The sequence below is a fragment of the Boleophthalmus pectinirostris genome, unplaced genomic scaffold, assembly GCF_026225935.1.
Source record: "Boleophthalmus pectinirostris isolate CB_2022bp ecotype Guang Dong unplaced genomic scaffold, ASM2622593v1 HiC_scaffold_23, whole genome shotgun sequence".
NCBI lineage: Eukaryota > Metazoa > Chordata > Actinopteri > Gobiiformes > Gobiidae > Boleophthalmus > Boleophthalmus pectinirostris.
In genome coordinates this window covers 20,769,340-20,790,833 of record NW_026571207.1, presented here as the reverse complement: position 1 = coordinate 20,790,833, position 21,494 = coordinate 20,769,340, and the positions used below count along the sequence as shown (strand labels likewise).

General features: G+C 39.8%; 1 protein-coding gene across 1 annotated transcript in view; it reads left to right on the top strand.

Annotated features, from left to right (window-relative positions):
- unc5a (unc-5 netrin receptor A) overlaps positions 1-21,494 on the top strand; it is a 134,566-nt gene that overhangs the window by 100,256 nt on the left and 12,816 nt on the right. The window contains 6 exon segments of the mRNA XM_055159633.1: positions 886-1,050; positions 11,414-11,602; positions 12,455-12,754; positions 14,594-14,681; positions 15,001-15,169; positions 17,210-17,443. Of these exon segments, the coding sequence (XP_055015608.1) occupies positions 886-1,050; positions 11,414-11,602; positions 12,455-12,754; positions 14,594-14,681; positions 15,001-15,169; positions 17,210-17,443 (1,145 nt within the window).

Here is a 21,494-nt window from a genome sequence, read left to right as displayed (position 1 = left end):
TTGTGGCTCATATGGAAATATGCAGTAGATAGTGCACATTAAACAAGCTTGGGTATATTTTGCTTGTAACAACTGTAACACAAGTACAATATTTTTCTGGAGACCGATGGAGAACCTGATATTCAGCTTACATAGTGTGGTACAGCTTCTCATTTCCAACCCAAATTTCCCAAATAAACAAAAAGTAAGATGTAGGATGTTATGGTTCGCGGCAATACAGTTTGACACGTTCTGTGGTTACATATGGATACTGTGTGTAAATGCAGATTTGCATGGCCTGTGGTGCTTTCACTATCAAGTTTCAAAAATTGATTTGCACACAATAAAAACAAAGACATCTGCCTGTTCCCATTTCACATGATGAAGTAAAATATCACTAACATTTTCTTTTAATTCAGCTTCGCAAAAGGGTTATGGTTAAGTTAATGGACTTGTTCCTTGAGACTAGGATTGGCATAAATCTACTAGTTCTAGGGCGAATACGTTTTTTATTAACCACCAGTGCTTTACATCTGACAACTGCAACATGTTGGTATTTTTTTAACTTCATTGTATTCATGGGTGTTCCTTGTTTCTTATTTACAGGCAATATTTTGAGGCATTTTCATTATTCAATTATTCAGTTGTTTTTGAATTGGTATTTTTTTATCCCTCAAAAACTTGGATATACTGAAGACCTTTAACTTTACATTGTGTAACATACAATATGTTTATGTCTGAACACCACTGCTTTAACATTTTCACCTCCTCCTCAGCTTGTGACTTTTCTTACACTTTTGTATAAGTTAAGTTGCCTTATGCAGTTTGATTTACACAATCAATATTCTTCTCTTGAATACAAAAGCATTTGTAATGATGGAGCTGGTGTATTTTGGTATGTTGCAGTGGACGGAGGTTGGAGCGAGTGGAGCAAATGGTCAGCATGTGGAGCAGACTGCTCCATGTGGAGGACCAGAGAGTGCACCCAGCCCACACCTGGCACAGGGGGCAAAGACTGTCAGGGCGTCGACATCCAGTCCCTCAACTGCACCAGCGAGCAGTGCCCCCAGAGTGAGTGCCCCCCCCCCACACACACACACACACATACACTCACGCCGCTCACCACTTTCACACCTGACTCATGCTTCACATTGTCTGTTTTTTTCTAAGAGACATAATTAGGGAGCAGTTTAGTTTGATTTGGCTAATAATAGCTGAGCCACTGATGACTGAATGTGCTCTGACTCATAACAGGTGGCGTAGATGAGCCCAGTGTTATCAGGGCATGCTGGGTTTTTGTAGTACTTTTTAGAGTGTAGGTTTTAAAAAATTTAACAGTACAAGAGGTACAGGTAGCAGATGCATTTTAAAGGTGCACTGCACCACTTTTCTGGTGGAGGGTTCGTTACCTGCTTGTCTCCGTGGAGATGTTATTGCTTTCCCTGGAATATTCCATGGTATAACATTGAACATATCCATCTAGCATTTATTCATTACATTGTTCAAAAGTACAATAGTTACTTCTGTGAATGGGGAGACTCTCTACAGATTTGAAATGTAACATTCTACACAAAGTAATAACATTTCTATGGAGACAATCAGGTACTGGACCCTCAACCAGAAAAGTTGCACAGTGCACCTTTATTTTGCCTGGTAAAATAATCACAACGTTATTTCTAACCAAATAGACCGAATAGATTTTAGCAATTATTTTACTGTACCAAATGTGCTCCAAGAGCCAAGAATAGAGTTTTCACACTTTTTACAGTTCACACGCTACAGTTTTCGGTTTATTTGCTTAACACCCACCAACAAAAGAAGAATAAAAATATAACCTCATCACAGAAAATCCCATTTAATATTTTGGTTTAAATTGTTGGTAATTGGAGCTTTTTATTGAGCCCTTTTGCAAACTAATACATAATTAATTTGAACAGGCATGACCTTTACCTCTTCAGTAATATCCAGTCTTCTCACCTGTGTCTGCACTGCAATCCCCACTGACCTATTGTTACAGGGGAGAATTAGACCATAACACCGCCTCCATTGTAACCAGTCACTTTGAATTAGGCAAACATACAACCGTGCTATGTTGTTCTAGCACACATCTGTGTTTGTATACATGTATAATCAGTGTTGTGTAGCAGCTGCAGCACAAGGCAGGAGCACTGTGCGATGCCATTTACATAGCAACGTGCATTCTGTCAAGATCTGAAATGGCAACGCCGCGGAGGGCTGAGGCGGCACCGCGGGGTCCACTGCCGACCAGATGGACATTAAAGGAGAGATCTGTCACTCCCCACAGATATCAAAGACTGAAGACTATTGCAGTCTTCCACCCAGAAATCTACAGTCTCTGGGTGGCATCTTGTACAGCACAGGGTTTCAAATGGTAGCATAGGTGCAATTGGTGGTATGCAGAATTATTATTTTTATTTTAGTTTAGTTTATTAATTTAATAACACAGTGGGACAGTGCACAGTACATATTATATACTACTTTTAACAGGAAAGATGCATTTTAACAGGTTACAGCCAAAGTACTATTTTCATTCTGTTTAAATTTTGCTTCGGTCCCAGTGCCGTCCTAGGTAACTTTAGACTGCATTTAATTGCACTTGGAGAGACAATTATTTTCAGGCAAGCATGGAAATAAAGAGAGAATTCTATAAATAGTATTATCTCTGGTAAACAGTGAGTCCAGTGACTTATTAAATTAAATTATGTGTGTTGCGCTGATTGATGTGATCAGATAGACCAGTGCGCCGCGAGGGTGGGGGTGGATGAATATTCACTCAAATTTACCGTATATGCGGATGGAAACATTGTGCGTGTGTGTGTGTGTGCGCGCGCGCGTGCGTGTGTGTGTACCGGTGTATATATATATATCTATATATCTATATATATATATATAGAGAGAGAGAGAGAAAGAGAGAGAGAGAGAGATGTGTGTATATATATGTGTATATATATGTGTATATATGTGTATGTATATATGTATGTATATATATGTATGTGTGTGTGTGTATATATATATATATATATATATATATATATATATATATATATATATATATATATATATATATATATAGCCTTGTTCCCAGCTATAGTCTCTGTTGGCCTAATGCAGTGAACCAGGAAACACATTGAGCCCCATCATCAAAGGTCAGTAGCTCATCTCCAGAGAAGCAAGATATATCCACATAGATGCCAGTCATTGTTCTCATACACCCACTATTTACAATGAAGCTCTGAAGAATACATGCCCCAATCTGTCCTCAGCAGATGTGTTTGCAGAAACAATGGCGATGTGTGAAAGATGAGAATAAGCGAAATGGCAGCGTGATTTTGTTTGTCAGCATCAGCGACACTTCAACCAGAACGGCTGCCTATTAGCTTTTATGGAAAACTAAAGGCTCCCTTCACAGACATTATACTGATAAAACTGCTGAGTGGATGCCCTTGCTGTAAATTCTTTGAGGAGGTTTAGAATAAACATGACTTTTAATTTCAAAAGCTGAACCTTTCTTTAGGCGATCAGCCAGTGTATTTATTGGGCTACTCCTTGAAAAGTAAGGAAGGGCGTCTGAAATAAATACTAGAAAAAAAAAACATATTTAAATCCATGTATGCTTGGATAAGATAATTAAAATTTTAAAAAGCGAAGCTAAAAGAATAGAGGGTTAATAAATGTTTGTTCTCCCCTCTATTTCTTTCAGTTGGACATTGTAGTTTTATTTGTCTTTTGTGTTTTAGTGGATAATCATTATTTTTGTAGTTAAGTTTGGACTGCAAGCCATTGTTTGGTGAAAACAACAGTTAAAGTTGTCCTTGAACAATGAATGTGATGGAAAATTATTATATCCATGAAGATCTCTCTGTCTGCAGATATCACAATTTTCCTCAACATATTCTGTTTGGGAAAGACTGCTAACAATGAATAGGCAAGACACATGTTATAATTTAAGAAGTGCATATAAAAACCAAATGCAATAAGCAACATTTGTTAACATACCCTAAAATAACAGGTTTAACCAAGGCAGCATCATTTGCATTAACATGTTAAACTCGGGCAATCAACCCAGAGATAAAATCTGTAGTCGTGACAACATTTTTCCAGACAGGTGTTAGAGGGCACCAAAAGGATAGTAAGACAAATTATTGTGCATTTATTACCAGGCACAGAAAATTAGTGCTGCATAAAAACAATTATTTAGCTTAATGTGTGTAATGATTGTAATGAAGTTAATTGGTAGCAGCTTTCCCGTTTTTGTTGCTCGGAAATTATTTTGCAAAAACACTGAATATATTCATATTTTTAGAACTATTTGGTAAGGGAGTGGCCTCTGCTGCTGCAAGGTCATCACTACATAAAACATGTCTGAATAATTATTTTGGGACATTAAGTTACGTTAAAAAGATATCTGGTTTAGTTTATTCCTGTTGTAGTCCGAGTGAAGTCCTGTCTTAAATCCCGGTTGAATTATTTCTCATTGATTAACCCTTGGTTTTCAGTGGCTTGGGAAAGTTTCTGTCCAAGTTGTGTTGTTTTTGCTTAAGTACTTTTTATTACTAATTTGATAAGGGAACAGCCACTCTCGGTGCTGGAGCAGGGTCACCGCTACTTGAAAAATGCCTGTGCATTTCTTTGGGGCTATATTTTAGAGGGACTCTGGCTGAGGGATGGGATGACTGTATTGTGGCGATAGTAATGGTCACGTTCACTTTGAGAGTTTTAGTAGCCATATTTCCCTGACCTTAAGAACTCCAGTGTTATTCATCTTGGGGGGAGTGACTGGGATTGGCCATGGGACGAGATATATGCTCAGCTCTCTTGATAAATGCGCAGGCGAGGGGTGCGGGAGGCGGCAGTGCTTTTATTTATCAGCTAAAGAGAGAAGAGCAAAAGCAGGTAGAGTGAGCAGAGCACTATCAGGAGCAGGCATTGTCCTGACTGCCAATGCTGCAGCAGTGCACACTGGATGTTTTGATGAATTGTGAGACTATACAGGCTGATACCAAGTTCAAAAGTGAATCCTACTAAATGCACAGAATTTGGGAGATAATATTTTGAATAAAATGAAAAACTTTGAGACCCAACTTGAATATGTAAAGTCTTTTTCTAAATGTGCAGAACAGCTAAAGAAAAATCATGATCCACATTTTCAAAACAAAATAGTAATAGTTTTTTTTTCTCACATCTCTCTAAAACTTTTGGCAGTACTTTGGATTTTGACATGAGCTAGCTCGAGTCTGTACAGCTCAATATCAAGTCCAAAAGTGATCCCTTAGCAGTTGGCCCTCGAGTGAGTCTGAGAAGCAGCACTGAAAGCCCATGAGGAGAGAACAAACAGAGACTTGGCCCCGGGTTAGCTGTGGAAACGGCTCATCACATCTCCAGATTATCTGCTGGCGGGTGTCAATCACACCAGGAAAATCAAAAGTCCCACAGTGATGGCAGGTGGAAATGAAAAATAGAGTGACAATCAAACCAGAGGCTAAAGGGGGAGGGGCACTAAAAAGGGACTGTTTGAAGAGTCACTATAAGAGAGATCTTCTTATATAGTTATTCTGTGATAGATAAGTATTCTATGTTATCACAAGATAAAATTTTATTGTCAGTTTTTGTGTGTGGAAAAAAGTATCTCAATTATACAATTATTCATGATTATCAATACCTATAGACACAGTAAAAAACACTTTCATTCACATTGTCCAGTAAATTATCATTCCTCCAGTATGTGCCCAGCTTTCTGAAATCAAACTTTCCGTATGATAAAATAGAGTTAATGTGCCATAAATAGACGGAAAGATAGATAGGTTTAAAATTTGGACTATATAGGATTGTATTGAAATGAGTGGCTTTTACATTTTTTGTAATTATTAGTTTTACAATTTTATTGTGACATGTAAAATCATGATAATCAATTAACTGAATAATATTGACATCCTCATAAGAGGTATAGTTTGGCCTGAAATGTGAAATATATTCTGCATGATAATAATTTAACTTCATGAACACGACATATACACCTAATATGATTTACTGTATGTTTTGGCATTAACCAAAAAATCTAGTATGTAAGCAGCTAATAATAATAAGGAGTAGGAGCAAATCAGCAAAAATGAGAGCAAAAGTAGTGCTGCTTTAAAAGAGGCTAAAGGGAAAGCCATCCAATTATAAAAGGTGATTAGCCATGTCAATTACAGTGTGATGGATGTCCTTTCGGTTATTGGCCTGGATCTTGAAAATCGATGAATGGGGCCAGAGGAGCTGAGAGCAGCGGCTGGTCAGTGCTGTAGAGCACACCTGGTTGGTTAGATAAAACTTCACTCATTGATGCTCTGATAAGCCACTGGTGGCTTGGGTATTAATGAAGAAAGATGTGGAGAGCATGATTGTTATATTTTGACCCAGACCTGTTTAAAAAGTTAGTCTAGTCTTTTATTTATATTTAGTTTCCAAATATATATTGTATCTACATTTTTATCTCAATGGAAATGAGAGAACGCCGCAATGCAAAGAATAATTTTTAAAAATGGTAATGAATGAAATGCTACTGATATGTTTAAGGCAATGCTGTGGAATATTACAATAACAGCTCCACAGAAAGGTTATGCAGCACACCTTTAATCAAATGATATATGCAGTAATTTGTCTGTCCAGGAAGGGTTCATAGCAAAGGATGTCGAATTTAATACATATGACTGCTCATCCAAGTAGCTTCCAAGTTCTAATAATCTATATATGTAATAAAGTACCTTGCATTTTCTACAGTTAAACCTTTGCACAAATTGTATTTAAAGAAGAGAAATTGATTTTGCCAACAGGCTAAAGCCATGTGCCTTTGGTTTGTCCTCATTCAGCAAACAGACTGACAAGTCCCAGTGTGTTTGCCCAATCAGCACTTACTCCCTGCTCCCCTTTCGTCTGTCTGCACATCCCTCAATGGGCTGTTCAGCTGATCTCCAAATATCACAGCTCAGTCTGGCCTTTTGGACTCGCCAAGGCAATTGGATTTGGGAACTTTAATGAGAGGATTCAGCCACTGTCTCTTCTGAAGTGACTATAGAAATGCTTCCCCGCATGTTTCCCCAAGGTGCACCATCAACCATAAGCAGATAAATGGATAAGATAAAAGCAAACCTATCCCTCAAGACTATTTATTCCATATGTTTTGCTCTGATGGAAATGTAAGTTAAGAAAACACAGGCAAGCTTGTATTTCTCTTCAGCCAGTCATTCACAATTGATTAAATGTCAAGAGGTATCTGGTGTTACGATGGCCTGCATTTAAGGTTTTGCTTGCACATAATCCGGCTACTTAAGGTATCAGATTCTACAGAGATAATCACTCATAAAAGTGCATCTGCCATTTTGCTTAAATACTATGCAATAATATGATGACGGGTGGATTTGTGCAAAGAAATTGATTTTTCTTTTTCCCTCCAGACATGAGGAGATGGCAAGGACATATGGTGAAAATGGATGCAGTATGGGAAAAATGTAGCTGATATAAATTCAGTCCAGTCCTGTGTGCATATAAGATCAAATTCAGTTCGCACAATAAATGGTTTTAATATAAATTCAGAATTCATTCATTTAAAATTACTATAATTTAAATCAATCTAAACGAAACTAAAGTTAACCCCCCTTAGGTCAACACAAAAAGTCTCAGCAGATCTTATTAATAGCTCATAAGCATAATAAGTGATTTACAAAGCAATACATCTAGAAATAGTCTGTTAAACTGTATCATTTACCTTTCTGAGGGGTAACCGCCTCTTGCTTTGCACTTGTTTCTAAGGAAATATTTTTACTTTGCCTGAAATGTTCCACAGTATGGAATTAAATTACAAATATCTTGAAAATATCCATTCTTGCAGTGAGCAGGGTTGCTTCTTCACAGATCTTAAAGGGATAGTTCGGGTTTTTTGACATGAATCTCTATGGCATCCCCATCAGCAGTGTCGTGCATCCACACTGACTTACCCCTGACAGCGCACGGTCAGCCGAGATCCTGGCCGGTTTTGGTGCTGACGAAAGTAGTCCGGCAAGTTGGCTAGGGACACGAAAATAAAGCGTTTTTCTTCTCAAAGCAGTATGTGTTCAAAAGAGTGATACATTTGCATCACAAAACCTTCATCCTCAAAAAAAGTCAGATCTCATAATCGCTTGGCACTATTTTCTCTCCATTTGTATCACTGCGCGCTGCTGCCAGGTGACAGCCACGTATGGATCCATCACTTTCTTCAGTTGTTCGGCAGTGTTTACATGCGCACACCGCCGCAACGTGAGAGAGCTAACGTGAGAGCTAGAGCGATAAGTATATAAGCTTGTATAAGCTACATAAGAATATATCTAAAAAATGGTGCGGACTTGTGATTATTCAGGCTGTAACAACAAAAATCTGGCTGAATCTCCGCACACATTTCACCGTTTTCCTGTCATGGACATTGCTCTGAGGCGACATTGGCTTCTTGCCTTAGGCTTCAATGTAGAAACCAAAGATAAAAAAGCTTCATGTGTGCAGTGCAATGTGTGCAGTGCGCAATTCAGTGACAAAGATATGTTCCTTCATGCTCAGGACAGAGGAAGAAATCTGTTTTGAAGAGCACTGCTGTACCTGTACCCCTGGTAAGAACAAAGAGGTGCCACTATGTTTACAAGCGGACAGGCGATCAAGAATCAGCAGCAAATCACTCAATGTCTTATCACCAGTGAAGTTTCTACAAAACGTAACGTTATAAGTAGACTGTTACTACTATTGTAAATGTCGCTTACACTATTGGCAGCAACTACGTGGAGGTGTGGATGATTCCATGTTTCTATTAGTAGTCCATGCTTCCAGTCACAGTATAGGCTATATGTTAGCTGTATACGAGTTTCTAAATGACATGATGGTGATTGTCGCTCACCCGGTCTTTCATGGCTCCAGCTGTGGCTCCAGTTTTAACTTGTACCACTTCTCTGTCCCTCCTCTCTCTCTCTGCCTGTTCTAACTCCATCTGGCGAATTTCAGCATCCGTATATTCGGGTTCTTAAAGATATCCCCTTGGCTTTGTGGTAAAGGCAATGTCTTCTTCGTTGGTGTCGTAATCAGACATGTTGTCGCCAACTTTCCGAGCAGTAAACAAAGTGAAACAGGCGCAGCTGTCACCTGGTGGCAGCGCGCAATGATACAAAAGGAGAGAAAATAGTGCCAAGCGATAATGAGGTCTGACTTTTTTGAGGACGAAGGATTTGTGATGCAAATATATCACTCTTTTGAACACATATTGTTTTGAGAAGAAAAATGCTTTATTTTAATGTCCCCAGCGAACTTTCCAAACTATTTTCATCAGCACCAAAACCGGCCAGGATCTCAGTTCACCCGGTGCTGTTTGATGGTAAGTCAGTGTGGATGCACGACACTGCTGATGCCATACAGATTCATGTCAAAAAACCCAAACTATCCCTTTAACAATAACTGCCAATTATGCCATATGGCATACACTGCATGGAAAGAAACAAGTTTAATATCATTCTATGTAAAGCAGGTAAACACTTCGCCAGAAAAGTTACATAGTGTACCTTTGATGTCTGTCGCTATGTTTTCTTACAGGTGTAACTAGAAATAAAGCTGGAAATAGAATTGTGCATTTACTAAATGAACTCAATGAGTACCTGTTCTAGCTGTCCTTGCTGTAGGACTATACATTTCATGGGGCCATATTTTGTGATGTTCTGTTTCAGCTCAGCTAATTTAATTGTGCCAGTCTTGTGTCTCAGATTGACTAACACCAATTAAAACTTGTCAAATCTGTGTTTCTGAAGCTGATCATGTTCCTGTGTGGCAGCTGTGGGAGGCTGCCATGACGTTCTGCAAGATATTTGTCAAAAATATCTGTAGTTAATGTGGGCTCACTGCAGCTCATTTTCTTAATTTTAAATGACATATGCCACCTGTCTTAAAGTAGATTTTTGGTCTTTTAAAATATCTTTTCATCCTAAATAACCTCTTTCTTTATGTCCTCTCTTTTGTTGCCAAGTCTCCCAGGCAGCCTCTGGGACTTTCACCTTTGACATTGGCTTCTTTTGCTCAAAGCCAACAAAAGTGTAACAAAGCACAAAAGAAAAATCAGAAGATTTTGAAGAGTTCAGACCTCTGCAAAAGGCATCGGTCCAATCTTATAAGTTCTAATGCCTGAATAATAGCAGAACTCCAACTCCAATTTGTTAAATATATGCATGCATACTGATGTTAACTACTTGAATGCGTCACCACATTTTACAATGAAATGGACTTGAATCTGACATTACAGTTTTTTTAGGGTTCTGTGAGGTTGATTCTGTGAGACTGACAGTGACTGACTGAAACCATTCAAATCTATTCAAAATTAGCCATGCTTTTCCTGATCGTGTTTGCATATCATTTTGAACAGAATGTTTTACTAGAACAATAATTTGAACTTGGCCCACTCATTTTCCTCAACCTGTTTTCAAAGCCAAAGCGATTGTTGTTCTGTTTTTTTCCACACTATTGTAACCAAATTAACAATGTTGATTTTTGCCTAATCTCTCATAAAACATGGCAGCAGTTCTCAGCACACACTACAGTTATGTCAGTAATTTTTATTCATTTTTTTAATTCTTTTTGAGTGCAGCCGACCTCCCTCATTCCATCTTCCCTTTTGTTAAGTCTCCGCACAGCAGCCTCTGGGACTTTAACCTTTGACGTCGTCTTGTGTCCCTCAAAGGCCTCCTGCTCGGCACAGTCCCCTCCCACTGCTGCTTCTTTTGACTGTGCAGCGTTGACAGCACACCGCCCCCATGCCTCCCCAGGACAATGGCCCTCCACAAAAAGCCTCAGGAGCATCCTCCACCTACGCTAACCAAATTCACCCCAGTTCCCAAGAGACAGCCATAGAAAATCCCATTCTTCTGCCAAACACACATAAATTCACACTAAACCCAACCATTGGTGTTTGTCGAGATTTAGCTGTCAGCCTTGTACTGTACTTTTGGATAAAGAAATTTCTGTGCTCAGGAGTGAGAGAGATATTGAATAAGAGGTGCTACAATTTCATAACCAAATCCATCATTTTTCTGTCTGATTTTTGAAGGGTGTAAGAAGACTTGACAGAGGCAAAGGGGAAAAGAATATGCCAGGTTAAGATACAAGTGTTTGGAATATTCATAATCAAACTGTATTATAATAATGTCATAATGGATATAGATTGTGGTATTTCTGGGTCATGGGTCATGTAATTTGTGTCCTTAATTTGTGTGTGTATTTGAGATTACTCTACAAAACAATGCATGTTGACTTTGATACTCTGGATTTTATTTTTTTAAGAATGGCTACATCATCTGAAATTCCCTCTTTGGACTACAACAAAGTATTAAAAGAATATAATGTTATTTAGTGTCTCTTCTTTTATGTTTTACAGCTGTGAGTGGAGCAGAAGACGTGGCTCTGTACGTGGGCATGGTGGCAGTGGCTCTGTGCCTGACCCTGCTCCTGATCGTGGTGGTCCTGGTGTACCGCAGAAAGAAGGAGGGTCTGGACGCTGATGTGGCCGACTCGTCCATCCTCACCACTGGCTTCCAGCCGATGGGCATCAAGCCCAGCAAGCCAGGTGTGTGGGCCCCGCGGCCCCGCAGACTCCCCCACTGCAGTAGGACACTGTTCTTTGTTTACCCCACGTCTGTCTGACCACCATAGACCACCATCTATATGTACCAGTGATTCAACATCAAAGACACCAACAAAACTCTCGCAATTATAAATATTCTATATAGTACATAAAAGGCATAGAGTCCCTAAACAAAACTTTTGCATAATGTAGTGTATGAAATACAAACACCATCTTTTTGTTTTCTGTTTCACCTTAGACCCCATCCTCCTCCACAATTGTATAAGCTACACCATGCTGTAGTCCTTGGAGAAAAGGCAGGCTTATATGCCCCCATTTCCCTTATGTTGTGTTTAAATGTGTTTATAATGCCCTCCTGTAGATGGATGTTTCTGTTACTGCCTGACACATTGAGTTTCTCCACCACACCACCTTGTTGTCAGGAAATGTTCCTTGAATGTATTCGGTACTGTTCTATACTGTGTGTGTGTGTGTGTGTGTGTGATTACCACACAGTAATCAAAATACAAACCCACAACTGCCTTTGCTGGCTCAAGATGGGGAGTGGGTTGACGTTACTCTGACTTGATGCAAAGGAAAAGCTCCTTATATGTGATTATGCTATGTGCATCTTGAGTTGTGTTGCTAAAAAGGCAGAAGGGGATAGGAGAAATGACTAGCAGTAGGTTACATTTAGTATGTGTTGTATTTCCAGCATGTGTCTTTTCCATTTAGTTCTGCGTTGTGTGGCAACAGCTTTTTACAGTGCGTAAGGTTTGTCTCTGTCATTAACACCTCCTCAACTGCCACTCAGACTCTCACACTCTTGTTTTCTGCTGTTTTTTTATGACACAGAAAATTCCCATTTGCTCACCATCCAGCCTGATCTAACCACAACCACCACAAGTTATCAAGGCACGCTGCGATCACGGCATGAAGGCACAGGGAAGTTTTCCATGTCCAACGGCCCACTCTTGGACCCACTCCCAAACGGATCACACACGCTGCACAATGGGAAGCTAAACCAGGAGCACGCAGAGTTTGTGAGTCGCCTGACCACTCAAACCTACTTTAAAACATTGCCTCGGGACATTGCCAACTCCTCCTATGGAACGTTTAACTTTCTGGGAGGAAGACTGACCATTCCCAACACAGGTGAGTAACAAATGATCACATAAACCCAGGCCATAGTGGACCAAATGTGTTAATTAGCTTTTGTTGTTGTCTGTACTGTATATAATGGCCTATCGTGGTGTAGTGACCATTCAGAGACTACTGGTAACTATAGTAACATCCATGTAGGTATCATTAGTGGTAAATTACTCAGATGGAAAAGCATAGAAAAATCACTGCTACACAGATCTGTTATAAAATTGCCTTTGTACATGTAATGTCTGTCAAGGAAATTGTTCTTCCAGTTTTTTCTGATAAATGGGGATTGAAATCTTGGCTTTATAACAAACATAATATGATGATTTAATACTACTAGCTAAATGCTTGTAGAGTTATAGTTGGGTTTTATTCTGAACTTGCATGCTTACATTGAACTTCAGAAACAATATTGATATATTTTGTATATAGACCTTTTGTATGTAGGCATAATATTCATAAACTTAAACAATAACAAAAAAGATCATATGAAACATTCCGCATAGCCTAAAATTTTATTCTGGCTCAGACTAATTGAATTGTAACATCTGAGAAGGGCTAGCCACAGCAGCCAGTGGGCAGAGTTGACTCAAGCTAATAACTCCAACTAACCATTAGCTCTTAGTATTTATTAGATGAGCAATAGATCACCTGATAGACCTACACTCCCAAACACATCGGGCTCTCTGATGGGTCTTCACTTTCCGCTCACTAAAGGTGTCAACCCCCACATCTGTAATATTGCAGTAGTTAGATGGGTCACTAAATACATTTGATTCTGACATGCCAGGTTCTAAGGAAATTGTCACACAGTCTACTTAGGAGCGAAATGGTAGAATTTGTAACTGATGTCCTCTGTCAGCTGTGCACCCAGAGCCGTGGAACAGAGATGGTCAATTAAAGATCAGTTTGATAAAAGATTTAAGCCCATCATTATTAATCCCATGATTGCTCCGCTATTCCACATTAGCTAAAGATGGTGTTTTCATTTCAATCGGCTGCTCAGATTGGTACATGCCAGTGCTAGTATGAAAAATGTGTTCTGTTTTTCCATTTTGTCTTTTATAAATTTGTTATGTACGGGTTACTTCAGAGCCTTGTTTACTATAGTATGCACGAACTGTTGTCGTACATTATAGACAAAAAAAATCCACACCTTGAGTGTTTCCACTTAAAGAAGGTGATTTTGCATAGTGTGTGGTGTGTGAATGAGGATTATGGTTTAGACAGAGCTGTTTGCATTTCCACATTTTTCCTTTAAATCGAGCATGTTTTTTTTGTTTTTTTTTTTCGTTTTGTTTTGCTTTTTCATTGTGCAATCCCAGATAACAATACTGGAGCATTTAAGGTTTTGTCATAGTTAGTGCTAGCCCCAAAATGAGATTCTAAGTGGATGATTTTGGCACAAGAATTGCAAAAACATCACAGCACTCACCGCACCTCAATAGCTCTTCTATTCTCCAAGGTGCATTCCGACGCTCTCCCGGGAAAGCAAGATTTTTCCGAAGTCGTCCCTTCAATGGTCTCAATTATCTACTCTGAGGCAGACAGGGGACATTTAGACCGCAACGCAACGTGTGCTTTTGTCTCTGCTAATTGTTGACCGTGGGGACACGTGCCTCGTCTCAGTTGGCGGCACAGAGATTTGCATCTTTACCGCACCTGACAGAGAGCTTCCACTGACCTTCAGAATACATTTGTGGTTTTTGTTTTTCGAAGCATACGTTTTTTTGTTGAGTGAGCCAGTATTCTTTGTGTAATGACAAAAGCATTGTGCAGGGGAAAACAAATGAGTCTACTCTCTGTTCTCACCCACTTTCTTTGCCTTGTTGATATTTGCATTAGGGATCAGTCTGCTCATCCCTCCCGAGGCCATCCCCAGAGGCAAGATCTATGAGATTTACCTCACCGTGCAGAGAAGGGAAGATTTAAGGTGGGTCTGTTTAACACTGTCTAACTGGCAATCTTCCCTGGATGCTACTAGGGCTGTTTGTTTTGATGCACTACTGTTCCATTAGGAGGGCTTTAGAGGCTGTATGCGGTACTCTGAAGGAGAGATGTAAATAAATAAGCAGCCGTTTACCAGGATGTGCACTATTTAAGTTAAATGAATTGTCTGGAGCACTGCAGTCAGTCTCTGTAAGCACACCTACTGTACTGTTCATCCAGCAGGGAGTCTGTAATGACTTGTTGATTGTATCAAACTCTGTACATCAATAACATGATAACATTTTAGCACTTTGTGTGTGTAGGTTGCCTCTGGCTGGCTGCCAGACCCTGCTCAGTCCTGTGGTGAGTTGTGGTCCTCCGGGGGTGGTCCTCAGTCGCCCTGTGATCCTCAGCATGGACCACTGCTCCGACGCTTGCCTGGACAACTGGGCTGTGCGACTCAAGAAGCAGAACTATGATGGCGCCTGGGAGGTGAGGCCACACTAAGTTCAGTGCAAAACCTTATTATTGTTTCCATCCAGTGAATTTGGGAAGTCAGTCTGAACTGACTTCTTTTCTCAGAGAAAGTAATAACTTTCTTTGCAGTGGCACTTGAAAGCACTTGATTTTGATGGAGAAGGTTCTGGCCAATTCATGGCCACTTTATAATGTTTAAATTATATTGGCCATCAGGTGTTTTCTCAATGGACTGGAACAAAAGCCTGGAAGCAGTGGAGCTGTCAGCTCCAGAGTTGCTAGGCAACCTGTTTCTGAAAACAGAATTTCTCTAAGCAAATTACTGATCCTCAAATACTCTTCTGAGTGCTCCTTGACCATTTTTGACCGCTGCTTCCAATTACAGAGTTCCCTCCTCATTTTTCTAGCCATGAAATTCAAAAGTAGCCTACACGCTGAAATTCCAATAAGAGCGAGTTGGGGAGCACCTTTGGTGCTGAAACGCACACACCCATACAAACAAATGCAGCTGGCAGCAGAATAGCCATCTGAACCAACCAGAGAGATTGGAATGGGTGCTAGTGGGCTTTGGAGTGTTAGTAGGTCTTCTTTCATGTTCGATATTGTGCATAAATAATTCAGCATCCCCCTGTGTGGTGGTGGTTGGTGTCTGCGGGATGGATTGGCCTGTCTGAGGCTGAGGTTAGACCAGCTCTTTTAATCATCAGCACGACCAAATATAGCCCCATCGGCCTCACTGCATGGCCACTCCAGGAGGAAGTGCCAGGTGGACAAGATGTTCAGGGAAAACAGGTGAAATAGGAGTCAGGGACAAAGGCAAATAGACAAGCAGATAATGTAGATCTAGGGCAGTGATTAGAAGTGAACAATGGAAATATTTCACATACTGATGGAAGCAGGTGAAAATAAATAAAGTGCTTATTGAATGGTCTGATGGTAATCAATCCCACTTACACCTACATCTTAAAGAAATATTATATGTTGAAATAAAGTCTGTGTGCACTGTGGTTACATGGAAAATGAATTGTGTCAATACTAATTCCATTGATGTAGTCAGTGACTGGGTGGATCGATTTTAAAGGGGCTCGCTGGGCATTTGGCAGCCACAATGCTCTTTTCATTTCAGCTTGATTAGTTAATGGGCAGAGTCAGTAAAGAGCTATGATGAGGTTAAGAATGCATTTTTGTCACCTTGGATCCAATTTGTACATATCAAATTAGCCAGAAAGGACACATAAGTCAGACAGTTCATAACAAGTCAAAATATTATAAAATATTATGTCTAGAAAGATGCTAGAAATTCCCCAAATTCCAATAACTGAATCGTCACCACATCTCCACTTACTACTTTATTTGTATTTTATTCTACTGTCTTTATTTTCCTTAAACTGTGTCTTCTTGCCTGGAATCTATTTGCTTGTGCTTTCATGTCAATTGAGTCCATCATTCATGCATTATTAACTAAATTGATGGTTTTCTATAGGATGTGAGAGTCTCAGTCTTAGAGTCAGTATGTTGTAAGCCTTCTGCGGTATTCAGGGAATTTGAGGCAGGAACAAAGTATTCCCCGTGCCCCTGATATAAACCCTCTGGTGCATTACCTTAAAGACTTTAAGCTCTTGTCTTTCTTTTTCATGCTGCTGGACTGATTGCGCAAACCTTTAACAAAGATGCGAGCACAAATGAACAAATCACCCTTGCTTTCTACACAAATAGAGCTTAAAGGTGCACTATAAAAACATTTTGGTAGTTGGTCCATCACCTGCTTATTTCTATGGATATGTCATTGCTCTGCCTGGAATGTTCCACAGTATGACATTAAACAACTCTACTTTACCTTTATTAAACTATAGGTGATTTTAGAGCTCAAAAAACATACAAAAACATGCATTCTGAGTGTGAGAGGACTTGCCTCTCCACAGATCTCCACTGACCTGCAACTTGGCCTGGTTTGGTGTCTATGAAGAGTGCCTTACTGTGAAAAGGATTTGACAGACCCTCTAACGGAAAAGTTACACAGTGCACCTTTAACCTTCTCCTCCCATCCCCCTTTAGGACGTCCTGCTGATGGGCGAGGAGCCGGTGGCAGAGCCCTATTACTGCCAGCTGGAGGCGGAGACGTGCCGGCTGTTTGCGGAGCAGCTGGGCACCTTCGCTCTGGTGGGAGAGTCTCTTCACATGGGTGCTGCCAAACGCCTCAGACTGGTGCTCTTCTCAGACGCCTACTGCTCCACACTGGAGTACAACATCCGGGTGTACTGCATGGATGATACGCAGGATGTGTTCAAGGTGAGCGTGACATTTCACTGTTTCTATTCAGTTATATTTGTATAGTGTTTTTAAGTTTTCATCCAAAGCAGGTGATAATGTGAAGATAAAAGTACAGCACTAGTAATTTGCCAGTGTGGGTAGGTTTAGTGGCAATTACTCTTCCCACTTTGAGTAAGTCTACAAGTGACTAGTTTTACACTGAATTCCTTTTTTTTTTTCCTTTTTTCAAGTATCCTTTGATTCACAATTTGATGTTAATGTATTTGTAAGAACAAAACTAAATAATACTAAACCTCAGGTATTACAAGCAGACAATCATGCTTACAGTTACTCTCACTTGGGTAGTTTCTGAGAATACTTTTTTTTTTTTTTTTTTTTTTTACTAACTTTTTTAAACTTTTGGTTACTCTAGCCACCCCTGGTAGTTTTGTCATAACACACAATGGTGTGTCTATGTTGGGACCCTGCCTATTGAGATGTTTCACTGCTTCACACTGTGAGCCGTTCTGCTCGGCTGCTGCGGGCCACTTAGTTTCCCATCACTTAGTACAACGCCATACCCCTCTTTTCATTTTTGTGCTCCACATGGACAGAGTATAATCAAGCACTAATGCCTGCCTGGCTCCCCTGAGGACTGCCTCTGAGTAGCCTGTTAAGATTTCATTTACATGCTTAATTACTAAATTAAAAGGAGAGCCTGTCCCCATCTTTTCCCAGCATCCCCTCTGCTCCTTTTCTCTCTCTCTTAAACTCTTGTCCTACACCTACGCAACTACAAGTGCCCCCTCTCTCTCAAGTCCTCTTTGGGTGCCTGTAATGGCCGACCTTCTTGTACACAGGAGCTGCACGTGGACAATTTATGGATGCCACAAACAATGGAGTGGGCTTCAGATGGAATTAGTGCACTTCTGTTTAAGAAGCTCAAGAACTTCATGTACCTCATGACAGTAGCTAAAAGGCTGTTTGTGCAGCTCAAGCTTTTTCTGTGATGCACATCAGACAAATGCATAGCATTTGATGGTAAATGAATATAGTTAACCGTGTCAAATATATTGTGCTTTGTCCACCTTGATGGTTTATATAAGTCAACAGAACATATTTGTGCTAGCTACCTCACTGAAGAAACATTTATCTACCAACAGTCGCTATAGTAGATGAGAAGGATTTTCTTTAAATGCAGAACAACTAATTTACTTTATTTTTCTTTGTTAGGAGTATCTCTTACGACTGGTTACTTCACATATCACAGAGACAGTGTTGTTTTGCTGCAGTGTAACTGCTGAATGACCTTGTATGTCCTGTTTGAATGCATACGCCTGCTACTGCACAAAACTCTTTCTTTGACTCTCTCAGCCAAGAAAAGGACATCTGAGCTTGTTGACTCCAGCACTTGTGCTGCCATACATGGGTCTCCCCTGACGCCCTTGAGTGCATTAGCCTGCGTCTCTCTCACAACCTGGGCCTGTGGTAAGCCACGGTGTCTCCAGGGCTTTGTACTTTTTAGTGAGTGATTTAAAACATGGCCCACACTGTTTAGCAGTCCTGACTTCACACAGCTTTTGGTGCGATTATGGAAGGAGCAGTTCATTTAGCAACTACATTAACCACTTTGAATGGCGATTAAACTTCCCTGGAGAGGTTCAGCCTAATCACTAATCACTATCTTTAAAATGCACCATTTATGATTAGACTTTCACTATGGTAAGCATTAGACTTAATTGTGATGAGGAAAGGCAGCAGTTGGTGGTTCACTCAAGTGGCTCAAGACTCAGCGTTATGATTGTGCTGACATCATGGTTACACCAGCACATGGGGACTTTAATGACTCTCTACTAAAGTAACCAACACTCCATATATTCAAAACATGTTGGATTGGAGGTCAAAAGGTCCTCCCTATGTTGTGGAAGTAAACTCCAAATGTGAAGCAGAGCTGTGTCAGTATTGCCTTGCTGGCCTCATCAGCAGGAGAGACACATCCACACTTATGCATGCTGTACCATCCCATCTCTTATCTCCCAATTACAGATTAGAACCAGTGTTATTGTCTTTGATCCTGAGTGTGCGGCGGCTCTGGGGAGGCAGTGACATTTCTGTCTGATGCCCGCCGTATGTTAGCGGGGTTCTGCCGGGACCAATTAAGTTAATATTTAATGTGTATCCCAGTCTTGATGGGATGGTCCAAGGCTGGCACAGCAGCTGACGAGACACAATCTGTGTGTGCTTGTGCCCTCGCTATGCGTGCACTGGTTTCATCTGCACTGGTGAGAGAGAGACTGATGTGGTGCCATTGACACACCTGCCACTCCCCGCTACCTCGACATAAGACCCCATTATAATTTTAACTGGAAAAAGCCCCATCAAGATTGTTAGTTTTTAGAATTTGGAATACCAACTTTGCAACTGATATCAACAACATTCCCTGTTGGTGTGAAGCTCTGCTCTGTCTGAAGATCTGTTAATCTAGACTTTAATCTGGGTTTTGTTTAACACAATCTGAGCAGAAAGAAATTATTTTGCTGGGACTACGACAGGTGAGATGATTTTTCAGTTTGTCACTTTCATCATTTTAGTTGAAAATCAAACACAAACAGTATTGATCACAGGCTCCTGAAAATGTGTTTAAATCCATTTTGTATTTTTTCTTGAGTTTTCAGACTTAAAACTTTCTTGCCAGTGTGTGCAGTGTGTTATCATGGTGACGTCTAAACATTCGGTCATAAACATACAGGCAGAACACCCCCAGCGTGATGTTACTGCTAAGTATCAATAGGCTTTTTCATTTTGGTGTTGTGGGCCTGTTACCATGTAAGCTTTTATACTGAGATGAAGAATACTATGTCATAAAATGTAATTAAAGCAGAAAGGATCAAGGTTAGAAGTTTAGACTGGCTGTATCATGTTATTATATATGATTTTTGTTTTTACCTGTTTTACATTTTTACCTCATTTACACGTTTTGTTTTAACAGTGGATGGACCAAGCAGGTGTCTGTCAGCTAGTGATGTTCTTAAAATTACATTCCATGTCCAGGATAATCCCTGTTTTTTTTTTAAGTAAAAAATAACAAACTTCAGGGTGCTCATAGATGTCCTTCTGAATGCCCACGCAGTTGTGTTTTGTGAGACTAGTGTTTTCAGTTTCAAAAGAAAAAAAAAAAACATGATTTCTGTACCACCCACTTTGTGTCAGCTTAATTTTTATGGAGGATGAAACACTATTGCAGAGTTCTGTGCCCAGCATTACAATGTAAAGCAGGGCAGGTTGTAACAAATTTCACTATTGTTCCCATAATAGTTAAAAGAGTTCATAAAATTCAAAGCTCAATATTTGAGTTAAAACACTTTATTGTAACTGTTGTATTACAGAGTTCTAAATTTATGCTTTCATCAATATTTATGCATTGAGCCCAGGACATTAAGCTGCTGCAGCTGAACAAATGAGTGTTCTGCTGTTTTAAATGTCTTTAACTGAGCTGACAAAGGGTTGGATCTGATTTATTTATCATTTCTGTCAGTATGCTGTCCAGTGTGTGTTCCAGAGGTTGAACTTTTTACTCTTTTTAGTTAACCCACTGGTTCTCAAAATGCATCTGCTGGTGCTTGGGGTCATTTCTTTTAAATAATATTTTGATTATTTTAAACTTCATATTATTCAGTTTGACTTTGTCCATATTTAGATATGGTTAAATCCTATTTTAGACCTGCTTTAATACAATTACTTTAGTTCTGCTCTTAGTGGTTTTTCTGAGGTGTGTACTTTGTGTGAAAATTACTTTTCTAACTCTGCTACAGTGAACGCTTTAGTAATTTCCAGCTTAAACTTTCCAACTTAAAAAGATGTAGTAATACAGTGGAAATGTTTTTTACATTGAACTTTCTCAACTGTCATGTGGCTATATTGACATCTAAAGAATAATAATAATAAACCCTTCATTTCATTGAAAGGTTTATTATTTACCAGGTTGAGGTTCTATAATACGCTTATTTGTGGCAAATGCATATAGTCTTGTGTCTGTAATCCTCTCGATGTACAAAAACTTGCAGTGTTTCGCCTAAGTAATTGCCAGCAT